The following is a 21,207-nucleotide window of genomic DNA, read 5'->3' on the forward strand; positions in this document are numbered from 1 at the left end:
TCTCAGACTGTAGACCCAAATCCCTGAATTCATGAGACTGAAATCTTATCTCTTTGAGTTCAGAAACAAACCTTATCTGTATACTACACTAAAATACCTGACCCTTCTGTTTACAGTCCTCACCATACTCTCATTCTATCATTCCGTTATTTTATATATCAAAAGTTTAAGGCCAAAATAGCGGTTGTTAACCATTGAAAAGTTATCGACTCCCACAGTGGGGTGTTAGCCCAGTAGTAAAAATGAGAAGGTGTGGCAAAGGACACCCTTCTTCTTTGTGACCGTTAAAAGAAAATTAATTCTTTTTATTGACAAAAGAAACAAACAATACATTTCACAAACATCGACCAGAGTGCATCGGGTTACCACTGTTACATATTTATAGATGTGGACTTCCAAAGGCAACAGCAATCAATTAAAAGAAGAAAACGGGCCTAGGCGTCCTCCTGATCCACACTGGCAGGATCCAATTCTGGTGGTTCACAGATATCGCCTCGATAGGCATTCCAGGGTCACCAGATCCTGACCCATTTGCGGGGTCGCCCCCTGGACACATACACCGACTTCTCATGAAAAATACACCAGTCAAGGTCTTTCATCCATTTCCCAACCCGAGGTGCCCGAGAAGCACCCCGCAAACAAACATTTAAAGAAACTTTTTTTTTAAATGCAGCACCTTTTACTTTGAGAGAAATGGGCTGCATTAAAAAATAAAATAAAACAATTACTGTACTTTAGGGCAATCAAAACATAGCGGTCTGCAGATCCAAGCGGGCCATCGTCCCTCCAATTAGAGAAAAAATTGTGATACAAGAATATCATTTCAAAAATATTGTTTATTCAAGAATATTGTGGGAAAGAACTAACCCCCAGATTCATCAAGCACCCATTCTGCGAATTCTAAATAGCGAAAAATACCGAATCGCTATCTAGAATTCGCAGAATGGGATGCATCATCAAAATCGCAAATCAACTGCGATTCGCAATCGCCCGCAATCGCCGTATGCGATTTTCCCTAAATCGCTATTAATTCGCAGAATGACCTGTTTCCCAACCCCAAATTGCAATTTTCGCAAATACCGAAATCGCAAATAGCGAGCTCGCAGATTGCGAGATCGCAAAAACGGGAGGTCGCATTTTGAGCACAATGATGACATCACAACCAGGAAGTAGGCAGCTCCATGACTCATTTGGAACACAGAGCTGGATTGAGGAGGAGGCACAGCACTGAGCTCCAGGAGACACACTCTGCAGACCCAAGACTGGACACACATTGCAACCACAATGTCCCAGGATGCAGCAGGAGGCAGTGAAACTGGCAGGAAGAGGAAAATCAAGTTCTCCGAACAAGAGCTGGAGTACTTGATTGAGGGAGTCAGCAGGGACCATAACAAGTGTTTTGGAAAGCTTTCCAGGAAGGTGCCCGAGGCTGACAAAAGGCGCATTTGGCTGCGCATCAGGGCGAAGGTCAACACCGTAGGAGTGACACAGCGGTCAATCGATGACCTCAAGAAGAGGTGGTATGACCTCAGTGGCCGTGCTAAAGAACGCATTGCAGAGAGGCTGGGGGAGAGAGTGGCCACGGGAGGAGGAGAGTCCACAGTTCCCACTAACACACCACTGGAGGACTTGGTTGAGGACACCATCAACCCTGCAGCCTGAGTGGGGGTCACTCAGCTGGACACCCCAGAGCCACACACCAATCACAAGGTAAGAGACATGCAACTGCGACCCGTACCCTAAAAATGCCCATGCCTCCATAGCCAGCCCTTTGGTAAACCCAGTAATGCAGTCCCTGCCCATCAGAAACACCCAATTGCATTGTGGGACCTGTAGTGTGACAATGTGCCCTGACAGCCACACACATCAGAACAGTCAAGTAAAACATACCCCTAAAGCCAGTCAGGGAATGAAAGTCTGCATGCATGTTGCTACATCCCAGGTGCACAAATCATATAATTAATTATGTACTCATTCACATCACAGGTGCCACAGATGCTGAGACCACAGATAGCGAGGCACTCCATATCGCGGAGACTCCCGATGAGACGGAGGGAGGGAGTCAGACAGCCCCAGCACCTGGACCGTCATATGCACCTGCACCAGCAACAGTACCAGCACCTTCCCAAACGCACAGGGCCACCCCTGCAGCCACAGGAGGAGTACAACTACCCCAGGTGTCACGCATGGCAGTGGATCAGACCCCACCACCGCCCAGGAGGCAGACACGCCGCACAGCCACTGTGCGGTCCCAGGCAAGCGGCCGGTTGAGGCAGCAGTGTACCGTGGCCACACGACCAGACAGGGAGCAACAGGCCCAAAATCTAGGGCTAGGAATTGAAGCCTGGATGCTAGCTGTGCACCGCAAGCAGGCACAGCACATGGCAGCCATGCAGCTGTAGTTGTACAAGACTGCACGGAATATAAACCAGCTGACAGAAAGTGTGCAGGAGCTAACGGCTGCAGTGAAAGAAAATAACCAACTGATGGTGTCGCAGCAGGACATCACCCGCCTACGCTACCGCCAGCTGCTGACAAGGCTGTCTGCCTATACCTGATCGAACCACCTCACAGGGAACGCCACATCAGAACTGTCGCGCAGGTCGCTGGCCATGCAGCTTCAAATGGTACAATGCTGCCAAGATGTAGCAAGGGCCCTGGAGCAGGTTACCACCGCAGTTGAGAATCAACAGGTGGCCATGCAAGGGGGCCATGCAAGGGGGGTGATGATGCCAGTGAGGGCACATCGAGCCTGAGCAGCCTGTCTGTGCAGGTGCTACCAGAAAGGCACCGCAGTTCCAGGCCCAGTGCTGCATCACGGCCGGACACTCCCAACGTGGAGTTGGAGAGGCGACAGGGTGTGTCCGGCAGGAGGCACCAGTGACTGAATAAACATTACCGGTAGTGCCATGGTGATGAAACCATGCACACCAGCACGGGACACAAGTGCCTGTATGATGCAATACAGTTGTAATTTTTTTTGATGATTCAAAGCACATCTACAGCTTGTAGAACATAAAAATAAGATTTTATTTTGAACACAAATCTTCCTCATTTCATTAATTCATGTGGCATGCATGAGCGGAGTGTTGTGTGAAGGGTATGGGTGCACTAGAAGTAGTTCATTGTGATGTTGTTACGGCGCCTGTGTCCTTCAGCAGGATTCTCCCCGCGTGCATGATGCACATGTGCAGGTGGCAGGTTGTCCCCCTCAGACTCACTACCAGACACCTCCACATTTATCCTCCGCTTGGTGGCAATATTGTGGAGTATGGCACACACTGCGACAATGCGGCAGCAGACCTCAGGCTGGTATTTGAGGGCCCCGCCAGTCTTGTGGAGGATGTGGAATCGACTCTTTAACATGCCAAATGTCCGCTCAATAACATTTCTTGTGTGTATGTGCGCTGCATTGTAACGCCGTTCCTGTGGTGTAGCAGGGTTGAGGTATGGGGTGAGGAGGTATTCACGGAGGCCGTAGGCGCTGTCACCTGAAGGTAGGAGCAGAGGGTCAGTGCCTGTTATGCGCAGCAACATGGTCTTGACATACTGTATGTGGGCATGTGTACTTACCTAGGAGATGTCCTTCGCCAAAATCACCCCTGGCCAAGCGGGTGTGTATTCCGCTGTGCCGGAAGATGAACGAATCATGCGTGCTCCCCGGATATTGGGCCACAATGTGGGTGATGATGGTCTTCGCATTGCAGACCATCTGGATGTTGAGTGAGTGGTATGACTTGCCGTTCCGGTACATGTATTCGGTCTCAGCGGGTGGACAGATATGAATGTGGGTGCAGTCGATGCAGCCAATTACATGGGGGAACTGGGCGGTGTGATAGAAGTCCAATTTTGTTTGTGTTGAGTCCTGTTGGGTTGTTGGGAAGGTGATGTAGTGGTGGATCCAGCTCAGCATGGCGTCCAAGAAACTCTGTAGGCAGCGTGACAGGGTACTCTGTGATATGCCCCCTGCATATGCGACTATCCCCTGGAAGCTTCCGGAGGCCAGGAGGTGTAGGCAGCACAGGACCTGGACATGGGTGGGCACCGCGTTGGTCCGCCGTGTTGGGTGCTGCATCAGGGGGTCAAGGTCTCTGATGAGCTTCCTTATCATTGCCCCATTTAGCCTGTATTTTGAGTAGATCTGCTCCTCAGTCTGGCCCAGGAGTGTAATGCGCAGCCAGAAAATGCGCTCCTGGATCCTGTGTCGGTTCTGGGCTGCAGCCTGGAGCCTCAGCCGCCTTGCCACGATGTAGAGACCTGGCATTGTGATTTTCCTCATGCTCCTACTGAGTCGCCTTAAGTGTGTTTGTTTTACCCTACACCTGTTTCTTGTTTGCATTTTGTTTTTTTCCAATTGGAGTTCATGGTTACCACCTGGTTTAGCTTCTCCTTAAATTGCGACTCGTTATTAGCGATTTTGGGCATTTTCGCTATTTGTGATGTATGATGAATTTGATTTGCGATTTAATTTGCGAATTCGCAATATATTTGCGAATTCGCAAAATATATGCAAATTCGCAAGTTATTTCACAGAAAATGTGGGAAATCGCTGTTAAGGAATCGATGTGGGTTGACAATTGGTTTTGCGATTCTTTGTTTTGCGAATTCGCAATTTGCTGCTTTTTAAGTTGATGAATTGCGGGAGCGGCAATTGCAATCGCAATCGCTGTTTTGCAGCTCTTGCGATCGCTATTTGGCTTGATGAATCTATGCAATGGAAAGTAAGATTATCAGTATTAGGTATTTAATATAATTTTTTTAACTATTTTATATAATATCGTTTTCTTTAATATAGTTGTAATAAATATCTTTAATGAATTATTTAGTTATGATATTATTATTATGTATTAGTATTACAACAATATCTATTTTTTTGTATAGTTCATACATTTTAATGTAGAATTTAAAATGTATTAAAATGTAATAGGAACTTTTTAATTTAGCAACAGGTTGTTTGGTTTTTATGGGATTAGGGTGGGAAGTTAGTGAAAATATAAATTATAGTTTTATTTTTAATTAATTGTATTAAAAGATAATTTCAAATTATGTCAATTATTTGATGGTGTCATTTACATTTTGTGAATTGAATTGGTATTTTATTTAGTGGTGGTTATTAGGATTATAGGGTATTTTGGTGGAAAGTTATTTTTAATGTAAAATAGTTTATATGAGTTTGTAATGCTAATTTATTTATTATTAATGATGTAAATTAATTAATTGATTATTTTACGAATTTGTTATTTTTAAAATTGTGATAATTTCCTTTACTTATTATCTATTGAAACTGTTTTATACTGATTATTTGTTTAACATTTGATTCGTTTTAGGTAATCACACATTTAATGTTAATAATGTTTACTTTATAACATCTTAAATTAATGATTTCTATTACATTTCTGGGGAATAGTGAGGGAAGTGTTTATTGGAAATATTTTTTATTTCTTATTAATTTTTTCAATGCATTTCAAAGAATGATATTTGTATTTTTCCAGTTATTTTAATATAATTTATCCATAATGAACAATTCATATTTTTTCATTTTAAATATATCTATTTTTTTACGCATTTAACGTTTTTCAACAAAACATTTACCAATTAAAAAAGTGGATTTAAGCCCTCCAAAGTCCATCAGTTTCTCTACCGTTGTTTAGATTGGAATGGGAGTAGTACATTTAACCCCTCAAAAGTTCAATCATTTTCCTTACATTGGGATTAGTATAGCAAATCCGATTTCTTCAAAGTCCAAAACTTTCTCTACTATTGTTTATTTTGTATTTTTTCAATTATTAAAAAAAAATGAAATTATTTATAAAAATTACTAATTTGGAAAATGTTATTTAATTTTATACTTTTTTAATTAATTTTATTTTCTAATTACATTTGATATATGTTTCTTTTATATGTTTGTTAATGGACATGATTAAATTGCTAATGATTCTAATGTAAACAATTTTAAGTTGTTTAAATATTTTCATATTTTTAATCACTAGAAATGCACCAAAAATAATCAAGCTTCCTGTCCCTTCTTGGTTCTCATACTATTGGTGCATGGTGGGGGAAGGAAGTATCCCATGTAGATCTCCAAAACGATGCAAGATTAAAGTATGCAATGACGTGCACTATGGAATACTGGGCAGATGATTCTTTATTGTAATGATTTTAATGTAATTTTTTTTAAATTGTATAAATATTTTCATATTTTACAAAGCATGCATATATATTTAATTTAGAATAATTAGATATATGTATGTTTTTTATAAATTATTTCGTACTTTAATATTTAAGTACATTATATAAAATGCAGTATGAAATATATATGCATATTTCGATATACTTACTTTTTTATGGATATTCTGATCCAAAATATTATATTTTAATTTTCTGATAGTTTACGTACAAAGTATGTCAACTTGATGATTTTCTTGACTATATTTTTGACACTATATTTTGGTGTCACAATATTTTTGTAGATGATATCTTGTCATACAACCATATTCATGAAGTAGGTTGCATAGTGACTCACTCCGAATCAAAGCTTTCTGACTCAACCTATTTGTACATCGGTCAGATCGGAAAATTACTGGCCATGAATTGCGACCAGTATGTTGTGAGCAGTAAATAGTACTTCTGCCGCTACATGTGAAATAGCTTTTGGGATTCCATAGTTCCTACACTTATTTTAGGTCAATTTCCATACAGTCCTGGTTTTATTAAATAACATCTTACGAACCAGCTTTGATTTTAAGTCCTTCGATCGCTAGGGTGTAATGTTTGTAGGAATATCTTTTGTGCCTGTCGATTTCTGTCATGATGTACATCTACCCTGCTGAGAATATCAATCCTTTCTTTGTTTGCTTATTGCAGAAATCCATCATTTGTCTCTATCTCACTGGAAGACCAGGATTCCAGTCCCAGACTTTCATTTAATGTGTGTTGAGAGATGTAGTCTTTGTTTAATTGAAATTGAAATCCAATTGAAATAAGGTTCTTGATTACATAGTTGTGTGTAATAGGAGAGTCCAAGAGTGAGACACATTTGCAGGATTAACATGAACCCATGTGGTCACACTTCTAGAGCAATGCTTAAATCAGTAGAATAGCTCATTTCAAAATGCTTCATAACTTGATGGGGAAATTGGACATAAAAAAGGAATATTAAAGATTTCTAATGTCATATGGTTGATTGCTGGTGCTATTATGCTTATTTCATCACAACTGTTTAGAGTCTTATTTTTAAACTAGCATTTGTGTTTTATTTAGGTTGATGACTTCCTTGCCTGGGCTGTGGTCAAGGGAGCCTTCCACACCTGAGGTCAAAAAAACACGGCACACTTCACTGCCACCCATCCACACGGAGAAAGATGAAGATGGGAAGCCCATGCAGGGCTTAGGATTTGGATATCTGCCACAAGGGTCACGCTCCGAGCCCAACATCTCAAAAGCTTTTATGGCTTTGGATTCTGTCAAGGACATACATCAACAGATTGAGCAAAGTAAATACTTTTGTGATTTCCAATATCCATGAGCATTTAACGAAGTTACTTGCTTTTGAAAATCCATTATGCAATGTTCTCAATGTTACCATCAAGAAGTGCTTCCGTTAGAAGTCGGGATATATATAGCACCATAATGATAACCATCAAATAAACAAAACTTTTATTTTGACATGAACATACACTCCGCCTTCCGTGACTTCGACTGGTCAGATTAGCTGTTCTACCTCTAATTCTAAAGTACGGTTTCTAGAGCCACATAAGGCTCACTGGAAGTCATTTCAGTGGTCATGCTGAAGTAGCTGTTTTGTTGAAGTGAGGGTCACTTGTAATGCCTGTCAATGTATTGGGGTGCACTAGGAAATATAATGATATAGCAGTTTCTGCAAAACGTACGAGTGTGCCTTAGGCTCATTTTCCAATACACTGCCTCTTTTTGAAGAATCGTCTTGTTCTTAAGTGCCCCAATGACTCATTACCAGTTTAATGAATTTACTGAATTACTGAATTCATTACCAGTGGGCACTTATGAAGCCATATTGCCTTCCAAGGAGGATAGAAAAGTTGTTAATTGGCTACCTAAACATTATGGATTCCAGCCAAAGCAGATGTCTTTAATGATGACAAAGGAGAATTTATTGCTGATGATCTCGCTATCATGTTGACGGCGAGGCTGTTATCGCCTGTCTCTTACCATCCCACCCCAAATGCAGTCGCCAACTGTTTCTGCCTGCTTCATATCCCTGCTCCACACTGATACTGAGCTTAGAATGTAGGCAGGAAGGAATTAATGCCTGCCCTCTGTACATTTTGATTCTTTAGGTCACACCCGGCATTCCACAGAGTGTTATTCTCCATAATATCTCTCGTTTTTATCAGCTACTAATACCTTTGCAATAAAAATGATGCAGCTCTGCCTCCCTGGGTCATTTAACTGATACGTTTTCAATAGATATTTCTAATTTCTGTTGACAAAATTCAAGTCCTGATGCCTTTGGCGAATTTATCAAAATATCATTCTGAGCACTAAAATCTAGAAGACACCGCGTTTCTCTCAGTTGTTTCCAGACCAATTAACCTGGTTTCGTATACCATTCATAATTGGGTGTCCTCTTTTTCTCTAATACATTCTTGAAATTCATGCACACCACATCATTGATCTTATATTCATCTGCAACTCAACTAGGAAGATTTTAGTATAGGGAGGTGAGATATCATTGAGGGTTATCTGCCACCAAAAAGGTGGTTTTCCAAAGTGACATTAAAAGAGCCAACTCGAGCTGTCCATCAGTCAACAGGAGCACAGTGGAGGAAAATTCCATTTTACTGCCAGCTACCCACCTACAACGTTATGTGATGTACGGCCTCATACCTGCTCCATTTGTAAAGTTGATTGTGTGGATCCGATGCACAGGCGTGCATAGGATTAGCCATGTGTAATATGGCTTGTCCACTGTGAGCCTTCCTATCACCATCCTGTACATTCGATTAAAGATGATATATACACATGAGAGTCTGTCACCCTCTCTTACGCCATCATCACCTGGCTTTTCGTCACCCTTCCTGACTCAGTTGTAACCAAATAAAATACCAAGGGGTCCTGCCACCCTCCCTCAACAGGCCTCAGACCTCTCTCCGCCTCAGGACTCAAGTGGCGCACACTCTGCTCTAGTGAGAGTCGACAGCTGACGCCCAGTTCATTGAGACTGTCTGTGATAGAGCTTCTGTCAGCATTGATATATGACGCTGCTTATGATGTCACTGTGGATAACCCCTTGACAGAAAACACACCTTTTGCTGACAGGTTACCCTCTATAATTATATATGGTAGTATCTCCCATAGTGAAGTCAGAGCCCCCCTTTCTTACTTTCCAGGCTGGGGTGCAGGTGCATTCCCAGCCAACTAGTCACTGAGCCGTATCTGACTGGGACGATGGCCTTTGGATAACCCGAGCACCACCTGAATTCCCATCCTTTTTTGGGGGAAATCTATTTCAATTAAGGAAAAAAGTTATTTTTTGCAAATCGATTTTTTTATAATCCCCTCGTATGTGGGCTGTATGCAAAGCATAGAATACACGCACGTAGAATTAGCTAAAACAACAGCGATACACACGTATGTGTTTAAACTAGAACGAGGCATATCATCAAGATAATTATCGCCGCTTTAGCTGCCGTTTTTGGCCGGAAAGCAGCGATAATCGTATCGCACTATTAGCAAGGTCACGCTATCGCGTGAATCCTTGCCATGGCGCCCTGTCCCTGAACTCCCAGCTCTGCATCTCTAATGAGATGCAAAGTGGGCGTTCCGTCCCAAAATACAGTGAGAAATGTTGCTAACCGACATTTCTCCTATTTACAAGCTGCAAGCTAAAGAGCATATAGAAAAGTAGCGCTAACGTTGGTTATCCCTACTTTCCTTACGCCTGCTTTCAGGTTGACTTAGAAAAGGGGGTGGTGATGAACAGAGTGTCTGAATTAAGCAGACCACTCTTACCCAGTCCAAAGATCAGGGCTTGATCCATCACCGTTATTTAGCTCACTGCCCCATCCCAGCTCAGAACCTGGCTATATGCAAATTAGTCTGTCCCTGGCCCAGTGCATCATGGGAACAGGGCAATCCAAACTACCAAGCCAATTCTTCACCAGAAAGGAGACAAGCCACCGGGGACCGGTTTCTGGCATTTCAGCCTCGTCGGCCCGGCTTGCTTGAATCCTGATGGAGCAGTGAGCAAGGGACTCATGTCTGAGTATACCCTGCCACACCTATAGTGGCCAAAAACGATTCAGAAAAGGGGGTGGTGATGAACAGAGTGTCTGAATTAAGCAGACCACTCTTACCCAGTCCAAAGATCAAGGCTTGATCCATCACCGTTATTTAGCTCACTGCCCCATCCCAGCTCAGAACCTGGCTATATGCAAATTAGTCTGTCCCTGGCCCAGTGCATCATGGGAACAGGGCAGACCAAACTACCAAGCCAATTCTTCACCAGAAAGGAGACAAGCCACCGGGGACCGGTTTCTGGCATTTCAGCCTCGTCGGCCCGGCTTGCTTGAATCCTGATGGAGCAGTGAGCAAGGGACTCATGTCTGAGTATACCCTGCCACACCTATAGTGGCCAAAAACGATTCAGAAAAGGGGGTGGTGATGAACAGAGTGTCTGAATTAAGCAGACCACTCTTACCCAGTCCAAAGATCAGGGCTTGATCCATCACCGTTATTTAGCTCACTGCCCCATCCCAGCTCAGAACCTGGCTATATGCAAATTAGTCTGTCCCTGGCCCAGTGCATCATGGGAACTGGGCAGACCAAACTACCAAGCCAATTCTTCACCAGAAAGGAGACAAGCCACCGGGGACCGGTTTCTGGCATTTCAGCCTCGTCGGCCCGGCTTGCTTGAATCCTGATGGAGCAGTGAGCAAGGGACTCATGTCTGAGTATACCCTGCCACACCTATAGTGGCCAAAAACGATTCAGAAAAGGGGGTGGTGATGAACAGAGTGTCTGAATTAAGCAGACCACTCTTACCCAGTCCAAAGATCAGGGCTTGATCCATCACCGTTATTTAGCTCACTGCCCCATCCCAGCTCAGAACCTGGCTATATGCAAATTAGTCTGTCCCTGGCCCAGTGCATCATGGGAACAGGGCAGACCAAACTACCAAGCCAATTCTTCACCAGAAAGGAGACAAGCCACCGGGGACCGGTTTCTGGCATTTCAGCCTCGTTGGCCCGGCTTGCTTGAATCCTGATGGAGCAGTGAGCAAGGGACTCATGTCTGAGTATACCCTGCCACACCTATAGTGGCCAAAAACGATTCAGAAAAGGGGGTGGTGATGAACAGAGTGTCTGAATTAAGCAGACCACTCTTACCCAGTCCAAAGATCAGGGCTTGATCCATCACCGTTATTTAGCTCACTGCCCCATCCCAGCTCAGAACCTGGCTATATGCAAATTAGTCTGTCCCTGGCCCAGTGCATCATGGGAACAGGGCAGACCAAACTACCAAGCCAATTCTTCACCAGAAAGGAGACAAGCCACCGGGGACCGGTTTCTGGCATTTCAGCCTCGTCGGCCCGGCTTGCTTGAATCCTGATGGAGCAGTGAGCAAGGGACTCATGTCTGAGTATACCCTGCCACACCTATAGTGGCCAAAAACGATTCAGAAAAGGGGGTGGTGATGAACAGAGTGTCTGAATTAAGCAGACCACTCTTACCCAGTCCAAAGATCAGGGCTTGATCCATCACCGTTATTTAGCTCACTGCCCCATCCCAGCTCAGAACCTGGCTATATGCAAATTAGTCTGTCCCTGGCCCAGTGCATCATGGGAACAGGGCAGACCAAACTACCAAGCCAATTCTTCACCAGAAAGGAGACAAGCCACCGGGGACCGGTTTCTGGCATTTCAGCCTTGTCGGCCCGGCTTGCTTGAATCCTGATGGAGCAGTGAGCAAGGGACTCATGTCTGAGTAGACCCTGCCACACCTATAGTGGCCAAAAACGATTCAGAAAAGGGGGTGGTGATGAACAGAGTGTCTGAATTAAGCAGACCACTCTTACCCAGTCCAAAGATCAGGGCTTGATCCATCACCGTTATTTAGCTCACTGCCCCATCCCAGCTCAGAACCTGGCTATATGCAAATTAGTCTGTCCCTGGCCCAGTGCATCATGGGAACAGGGCAGACCAAACTACCAAGCCAATTCTTCACCAGAAAGGATACAAGCCACCGGGGACCGGTTTCTGGCATTTCAGCCTCGTCGGCCCGGCTTGCTTGAATCCTGATGGAGCAGTGAGCAAGGGACTCATGTCTGAGTATACCCTGCCACACCTATAGTGGCCAAAAACGATTCAGAAAAGGGGGTGGTGATGAACAGAGTGTCTGAATTAAGCATACCACTCTTACCCAGTCCAAAGATCAGGGCTTGATCCATCACCGTTATTTAGCTCACTGCCCCATCCCAGCTCAGAACCTGGCTATATGCAAATTAGTCTGTCCCTGGCCCAGTGCATCATGGGAACAGGGCAGACCAAACTACCAAGCCAATTCTTCACCAGAAAGGAGACAAGCCACCGGGGACCGGTTTCTGGCATTTCAGCCTCGTCGGCCCGGCTTGCTTGAATCCTGATGGAGCAGTGAGCAAGGGACTCATGTCTGAGTATACCCTGCCACACCTATAGTGGCCAAAAACGATTCAGAAAAGGGGGTGGTGATGAACAGAGTGTCTGAATTAAGCAGACCACTCTTACCCAGTCCAAAGATCAGGGCTTGATCCATCACCGTTATTTAGCTCACTGCCCCATCCCAGCTCAGAACCTGGCTATATGCAAATTAGTCTGTCCCTGGCCCAGTGCATCATGGGAACAGGGCAGACCAAACTACCAAGCCAATTCTTCACCAGAAAGGAGACAAGCCACCGGGGACCGGTTTCTGGCATTTCAGCCTCGTCGGCCCGGCTTGCTTGAATCCTGATGGAGCAGTGAGCAAGGGACTCATGTCTGAGTATACCCTGCCACACCTATAGTGGCCAAACACGATTCAGAAAAGGGGGTGGTGATGAACAGAGTGTCTGAATTAAGCAGACCACTCTTACCCAGTCCAAAGATCAGGGCTTGATCCATCACCGTTATTTAGCTCACTGCCCCATCCCAGCTCAGAACCTGGCTATATGCAAATTAGTCTGTCCCTGGCCCAGTGCATCATGGGAACAGGGCAGACCAAACTACCAAGCCAATTCTTCACCAGAAAGGAGACAAGCCACCGGGGACCGGTTTCTGGCATTTCAGCCTCGTTGGCCCGGCTTGCTTGAATCCTGATGGAGCAGTGAGCAAGGGACTCATGTCTGAGTATACCCTGCCACACCTATAGTGGCCAAAAACGATTCAGAAAAGGGGGTGGTGATGAACAGAGTGTCTGAATTAAGCAGACCACTCTTACCCAGTCCAAAGATCAGGGCTTGATCCATCACCGTTATTTAGCTCACTGCCCCATCCCAGCTCAGAACCTGGCTATATGCAAATTAGTCTGTCCCTGGCCCAGTGCATCATGGGAACAGGGCAGACCAAACTACCAAGCCAATTCTTCACCAGAAAGGAGACAAGCCACCGAGGACCGGTTTCTGGCATTTCAGCCTCGTCGGCCCGGCTTGCTTGAATCCTGATGGAGCAGTGAGCAAGGGACTCAGGTCTGAGTATACCCTGCCACACCTATAGTGGCCAAAAACGATTCAGAAAAGGGGGTGGTGATGAACAGGCTTGGTAGTTTGGTTTGCCCTGTTCCCATCATGCACTGGGACAGGAACAGACTAATTTGCATATAGCCAAGTTCTGAGCTGGGATGGTGCAGTGAGCTAAAAAACGGTGATGGATCAAGCCATGATCTTTGGACTGGGTAAGAGTGGTCTGCTTAATTCAGGCACTCTGTTCATCACCACCCCCTTTTCTGAATCATCTTCAGGTTGACTTAGCCATAATATCCAATGGAAGGTGGATATTATGGCTAAGTCTGGCATGCCCTATCATCAAGGTATCGCTGTTCCCTGTGCAATTATCGCTGGATTTCCAGCGATAATCGCACAGTTTTGTAGCTAACGCTTGGATTTCTATTGCTTAGGAGATAAGCGTTGCTGATAGCACGCTATCTCCGCGATAGAAACCAGCGGTAGCCAGCGATAATTATCCTAGCGCTAAGTGCGCTTAGCGATAATTATCGACGGTTGTTGATGATATGCCCCTAAATGCAAGATTTCCAGAGTAAATGTTTGTATCAAGTAGGAATACTGTTCACCTCGACATCTGATTGTATGTATGCACTGTTTGTTTCCTGTTTCCAGATTAATACAACTGCATTGTATTTATTCTGTATTCAAAGGGTTAAGGAAATCGGATCTAAAGGCCATTAAGAAAACAGAGGTAAGAGTTTCTAAATATTATTTTAAAAAATGTGACGACGCAGAGCATTTGATATAGTACAGACCTAGACCTAACCTTTGTTGGCGCAGCAGAAAAATCTCGAACATTGGGTGCTGCACATACAGAAATGTTTCTTCCGCTCTTTCTTTTTTTGACTATTTACGATAAAAACACATTTAAATTGTATTACACAAATTTGCAGTTTAAGAGGCAGAGAGACAAAGCGAGTATCAGAATCGCATGTTCCAAATTCCAAAATCAGCAAATGGCCTTCATGGACTCATTTAAGATAAAAACCGTTAGCAACGAAAATGGCTAACAAAGATCTGCATGCATCAAAAAGGAAGTTTCTAGATTGGTTCAATGCAATTAAAATTTGTGATGTCAACTGAAGTAATGTAAGATATGTTTCTGATTGGCGGGGGAGTGGGAGGGCGAGTAACACTCCTTATGTAGTGCCCCAAACTGCTAGGCAGTGTCTCGGTGTCGATGACAGAGGGGTATCAGGAGATAGAGGAGCTGTGATTTAATTTCCTGCTGCACGAGCAGGCGTGTGTTGGCTTAGGGCCTTATTACGAGTACAGTGGTCATCAGGACCTCTGTACTCATGGTGGTGGTCTGACCACCGGATGTATGTCGTTACAACGCGTGGTATTACCACGCGTACCGTTACAACGCAGGTTTTACAACGCAAGTCGTTACAACGACTTGCGTTGGGGGGCGCTGGATAGTGGAATTGTTTAATTTACTATTCCAACTCCAGTCCCCGTGAATAGTAGGGAAGGTGTTGGATAGTAAATTAAACAATTCCCTATCCTACAGCGCCCTCCAGCGCAAGTCGTTGTAACGACTTTCGTTGTAAAACCTGCGTGGTAACGGTACCGCGTTGTAAAAGATTCGTGGTAAAGGATGTTCCCCCTGACCACCACCAGCACTGTTGGTCCGACTGCAATATTCTGATTGTGGCGGTCAGACCACCACAAGACCACCGGCTCCACCGGGATCAAGGCTCCTGCTGCGAGGGCGGTCACCAAACTGTCTCAATATGCTGGTGGTGCTGATGCCGGCACTGCTGAGCCTATTACGCGTTGATTTTCCACTGCCCATTTAATGGCTCGAGCCCTCCATGACAAGAGTGGCGGAGAGGCAACTAAGGGGGCTCTAATAGGATCTGGGCCTGGGGGTGCATGCGGAGGAGCACATGTTGTGCCCCCCCACCCTGGAATTACTGCACATCATGCAGGAACATGCTGCTGGCGCTGTCACAGCGACGGTCTTTGTGTAGGCTCTCCTATGAGCCTTACACAGCTGGCATGATGAGACCGACGCAGCACCGCCTGCACGCCCTGGATTACACTTGTAATCTGGCAGGCGCACTCCGGGGTTAGCTATCCTCCTGCCGGCACAGTGGTGGCGGGCCGACAGGGGGACCACCAAACTCTTAATAAGGCCCTTAGTGTAGACCAGAGGTCAGATGTGCGAGGTAATATTACAGAAGTAAGATATACACAGGTAAGATGTACAAGGGTACGTTGCTTTAACAGCAAGAGATTTTTTTCTATCGGAGGCAAGAACATACCTAGGAAAGGTGAAAAAAGCTTCAAGCCTAAACCAACAAAGTAGTTTGCTGGGTTAATATAAACTTTTATAATTCGGAGTGCAGGCGAATTGATGTCAGTCTGATGGTGAGGTGGTTCCAGATAAGGAGCCAGTGTACGAGGACCAGTAACGAGATGGAAAAATGTGTGCATTCAATGCAAAGCATATATTGGCAATCAGAAATGAATACTTGCCAAAATAGACTATACATATAGCGTTATTTTGTTGTGTATGGCTTCCATATGGAGACAGAAACCTGTTGCCAGTAATTCCCCACGTCTGATATTGTGGCTGTGAAATACCAAACTTGTGATGCACTGATGTAACATCAGAGCACTCTGACGCAATGCATTGCCTGCCTTCCCTCACTTCCACTGACCTCCTCGGGGCTCTACAGACTCAGGGGAAGCAGCAGAATGGATGGGGTCGCCATTCACCAGCAAAACTGCATGGATTGGTAGGGCATGGATAGATCTACGTGATACTCACACCTGTTCCATGTTCGCTTGGCAGGAGCAGCACAGATTAATGAGCTGATGTTTGCAGGTGGGGCCACCCAGCACTCATTTGTTAGAACCAGCACTTATTTTTCCTCTACGGACTTTGACTCAGAGCAAGAGAGAGAAAAACAGAAAAGGGGTAAAGAGAGAGAAAAAGAGAAACACAGTGAGGGACAAAGAGAGAGAGCAGGGATGAAAGAGCCCCTGCAAGATTGAGATAGCAAGGGCAGTGAGCATCTGGTGGCTGAGAATCATGAGGTGGAATTGAGAGTATGCAGCCTTGACATATATAGCACCGTGATCTTTGATAGTGCCAAGAGCGGGCTTCTGAAGAAAAGGTTGGATCCCAGGCACTTATTTTATTTCCCCAAATTAAGCACTGAGAAGCAGGGCGCTCAGAAAGGAAGACGGAAGGAAAACTGTAGGAAGATGTTTCTCTACATACTATACAAAAAAGAGGTATAGTGTGCAGAGACTCCAGTGGATCCCCAGAGGCTTTACAGAGGCTAAAGTAGATAATACTAATGCTCTCTTTTGTGGTAGTGTGGGTGAGCAGTTAGGCTTATCAGACGGCATCGTAGGGCACACACAGTGGCACTCAATGAGGCACACACTTAATGAATGAATCCGAGACCAATTTATAAAAATAATACTTGGTTATCTTTATTTTGTAGAACCACAGAACTTCGTTTTAGGTAAATACGTTTTGTAATAGAAATACTTTTCAATATCAAAAGTGAACACAGTACAATTTTCAGACTTTGCAATGTCTTCAGGAGTTAAGGTCAGTATTGGGCAAGGTTCAGTTCAGCACCGACAGTACACCAGCAGTGGCCTAGGGGCGGCCGGATGCAGGGTGCAATTACGGTGCCCAATACAACTCAATGAAGAGTGGAGAAATCGAACAGAGACTGTTTACAGGTAAGTTACAGAAGCTTGGGGAACCAGCCTCTGGGGGTTGAAGCAAGCACTGGGCAGGGTCCAAAGCAGCACCAACACTAAACCAGCAGCAGCACAAGGCTGCCTGGTGCCCACACAGCATTGGGTCCCCATCGTTAAGCAATGCAGAAAGGCCAAATGCTTAGACAGGTCGAAGGAAATCAACAGCTGGAGAAGTTTATAGCAATGCTTAGGGACATAGAAACACCTGGGCGAATGGGTGCAGGGTGTCTTTGGTGTCGGAAATGGCTTACCGGAGCAGGTTGCGGTTGAGGGGGTCTCCGAGCCGAGGCTGAAGGTGAGATTGAGGAGTCCGGGAGAGATCAACCCTCGATGGACTCGGGCTCTGGGAAACTCACTAGGACCGGTGGGCCACTTGGACTCAGGCCAGAGGAGTCGGTTGAAGAGGTGGAACCGAGAGCAGTGATTTCTTGAAGATGGTTGCTTTTGAACAGCTTCACTGTTCTTGTGAAAACTTGATCTTTGTAGAAGGCAGGCATTCCTCCCAAGGTTTTGGAGGTTGCTGAGCTCCAGGACAAGTCATCTTTTGGTACAGGATCATTGAGGGCTGCAGACAAGCTGGTAGGTCTGGGGCCAAGTCAATAGTTCTCTGCAGTGTTCTCTGCTGGTGCAACTCTGTGGTGTCAGGTTCTTCTTAGTTCATCAGGAACTGAAGTTCAGGGTCTGGGGATGCCATCTAAATCCTAGATTTAGGGACGTTACGAGGGAGTGACAGGTGGGGGGCCCCTTACCTGGGGTGTCTACTCCCTCTATTATGCCCACCTCCTGTAGGAGGGTGACATAGTCCTAACCCTGGTTGGATAGGTCATACCATTTTCAATATGGTGGGCACTGAAAAGTGTACTTCACCTTACCTCCAGCACCTGAGGGGTGGAGTTGGCCAAGGGGGGCACATCTCCTATTCTTTCTGACGTTTCCCGCTTGTCTTCCTATCAAAAAAAGATTGAGGACAGTAAGGGGACCTGCTTTCTCTAACAAGACAGGCTTGGATCGCATTACAAAGGCGGCAAGGCCTTTGACGCTCCCCTCCACAGATGGCTTTTCCTGACCAGGGGGAGGTGTGAACACCTCCACCCAGGAAAGGCATTGTGCTTGATCTCGGAGCGCAGGCACCCACCCTATGAGGTCAGAAAACCGTTTGGTGATAGAAGGCTAGCTTAGGCCAGTCAGTGACAACACTAAGGGTTGGAAGGTTTCAGGGGACCCCTCTAAGGGGTCTTCTGTGTGGAATCTTCTGATAAATATGACACTGGAATCAGTGCATGTTTATTATGATGAGATGTTTGGTACCAAACATCCCATACTTCATTTAAGTCATCATGGAACTGGGGAACTCGTAATGACGAGTATCCAGCCCATGTACTTACTGTGGCTTCCCTGGTCACTTACAATACCCAGAAGTCAACAAGGGTATTGCAGGGGCATATCTGCTCATGCAGATATTCCCTCACAGGACATATAGTGCACCCTGCCTTAGGGCTAAGGCCTGCTAGAGGGGTGCCTTGCCTATATCTCATGCAGTGTATGTGGGCATGGCACACAGGGATGTGTGCCATGTCGACTCTTCAGTTTTGTCTGCACTTAGACACGCAGGCTGCAGTGGCAGTGTGCATGTGCTTGGTGAGGGGTCCCTTAGGGTTACACAGTTTGTGCTGTAGCCCTTAGGAACCCTCTTTACACACAAGGCCCTTGGTACGAGGGGTACCTTTTTCTAGGGACTTTTATGCGAGTTAAAGTTGTGCCAATTGTCAAAACAAACAATACAGTTTTAGGGAAGGAGCTCTGGCCCAGGGGATCTGGTTGGCAGGGACCCTGTGCACTTCAAGTCGAAATGACATAATATTGAAGGCAAAAGGTGGGGGCTAACCATGTCCAAAAGAGGCACTTACCTACAAAGGCCAAATGATGGTAGAGAGATTGGCAGGACTTCAGTCAACAAAACTGTAATACATGGAAACTTCACATTATGGGTTGGTAAGGCATGCTCCTAATACCTTTAATGGATTCATTTGCTTTACTTTTCACTAGTTAGTAGATATTCAGTTATGAAATGCATACTGGGTACCTTCAAACATGGAAAGGAAACCTCCCAAAATGTGTCTCTTACTTTAGAAAAGAACCAACACATTTTCGATAAATTATGAATGTAGTCCAAGACTATCTTGTGCCAGAGACCATTCTCAGTTCCCTGAGTGGTACAACTAGCCACATGCAACTTCATGAGTAACTAAGGCAAGAGACAAAGTTTGGGATATATATTGTAGCACCAAATGCATTCTTTCTCCTGAAATTGCCTTAAGGTTGCATTTTGTACTAAAATACAACGCTAAAAGACGTATTTGAATTTCACATGTTTAGGTAGAATTTTCCTGAAATTTCATGAAATTACCTGAATTTCACCCACCCCTACCCATTACTAATGGGAGAAATTCTGCAGCTTTCAGCGGATTGTCATAGGCTGTCATACAGTTCCTATTTACTCAGTAAAGACGGCACATGCAGGAGGGGTATTGCGCTCAATGATGCACCACTATCTAAACCCAGTAATTTGGAATTGGGTATAGAGGGACATATTGAGGGTAGGTTACGGGCAATAGCAGGAACAGGAACGAATCGGACAAACAATTTGCAGGCTCAAATAGCCCCTGTCCCATCAAGTAGTCATCCTGCTAATAAAGTAATATATAGCCCAAAAGGCACAGACGTAATACCTAATGAGGAGATCTTACAGTTACCCCCAGCATTATGCCCATATGTTTTGGTGTTAGCTGGAGTGCCTGCCTTAAGAAGAGAGCAGAAGGAATCTTGGGCTAACCTACGGAACAAAGTAGTTGATTGGCTATCGAAATTTAAACATTTCCGCCCATTAAATATTGAAGACATTCTCATGGTGCGCAGAGTAGGGTGGCTGGGGGAATCACCGAAGAATATAAGAGGAGACTGTGTGGTTATTAATTTTAGGCGCCCCACCTGGTCAGGAACATATTAAATGTCCAAGAAGAGAGCTCGCTAAAAAATAACTTTATTTGCACCCTCCCATTAGGCTACTTCTATAGACCATTGACAAGGAATAGTACTAACAATGTGGGCACTCCTCTACTCACAAATAGATTTGAAGGACTCCTGTCTTTAGATGATCAAGACTGAATACATAAAGTAAATACTTGTATAGTGGTCAGGCCAAATTCACCTGGTGTATCTGGACAGGGTATAGATACACATAAAGTTCTAATCGATAGGTCAAATGGGCCTACAAGGCAGGGGGAGAGGGAGATTGAATTGATGTCACAGGTGCCCAACTTAGAGCCATATTTGGACCACCATCTGGATAATAAAAACAAGAATCTAATGCAATTAAATGGAAACTCAGGAGCTAGGCGGCATTCAGCTATAGAAGTGAGTGAGAGTTTGGAAGTGCAGCTCACCTCGTGGAATATAGCAGGGCTAAATAGGAATCTAACTGATATGGTATGGAACGACTACATAGAACAGAGTGATATTATTCTCCTACAGGAGACTTGGTTACTGGAAACCCCCCATAGAATGGGTTTTAAGAAGTTCAATGTGGACGCTAGACCATCATTAAGGGGTAGACCGTCAGGGGGCCTGGTAATATGGATTAGAATCAAACTCGAAATTGATACTGTCGAATTGTACATACCATCATATGGTTTGTTGGGTTTAAAAATAGCAGCTAGGGATGGCAAAGCCTTATATTTATTTAACATCTATAATAGACCAAGC

At 44.9% G+C, this 21,207-nt stretch overlaps 1 protein-coding gene across 1 annotated transcript in view; it reads left to right on the forward strand.

Annotated features, from left to right (window-relative positions):
- The window catches only part of MAP3K19 (mitogen-activated protein kinase kinase kinase 19), a 253,193-nt gene that overhangs the window by 45,129 nt on the left and 186,857 nt on the right, over positions 1–21,207 (forward strand). The window contains exons 5-6 of the mRNA XM_078683369.1: positions 7,261–7,493; positions 14,364–14,404. Of these exons, the coding sequence (XP_078539495.1) occupies positions 7,261–7,493; positions 14,364–14,404 (274 nt within the window). The remainder of the gene's footprint in view (positions 1–7,260; positions 7,494–14,363; positions 14,405–21,207) is intronic.

The sequence above is a fragment of the Lissotriton helveticus genome, chromosome 3_1 (assembly GCF_964261635.1).
Source record: "Lissotriton helveticus chromosome 3_1, aLisHel1.1, whole genome shotgun sequence".
Lineage (NCBI taxonomy): Eukaryota > Metazoa > Chordata > Amphibia > Caudata > Salamandridae > Lissotriton > Lissotriton helveticus.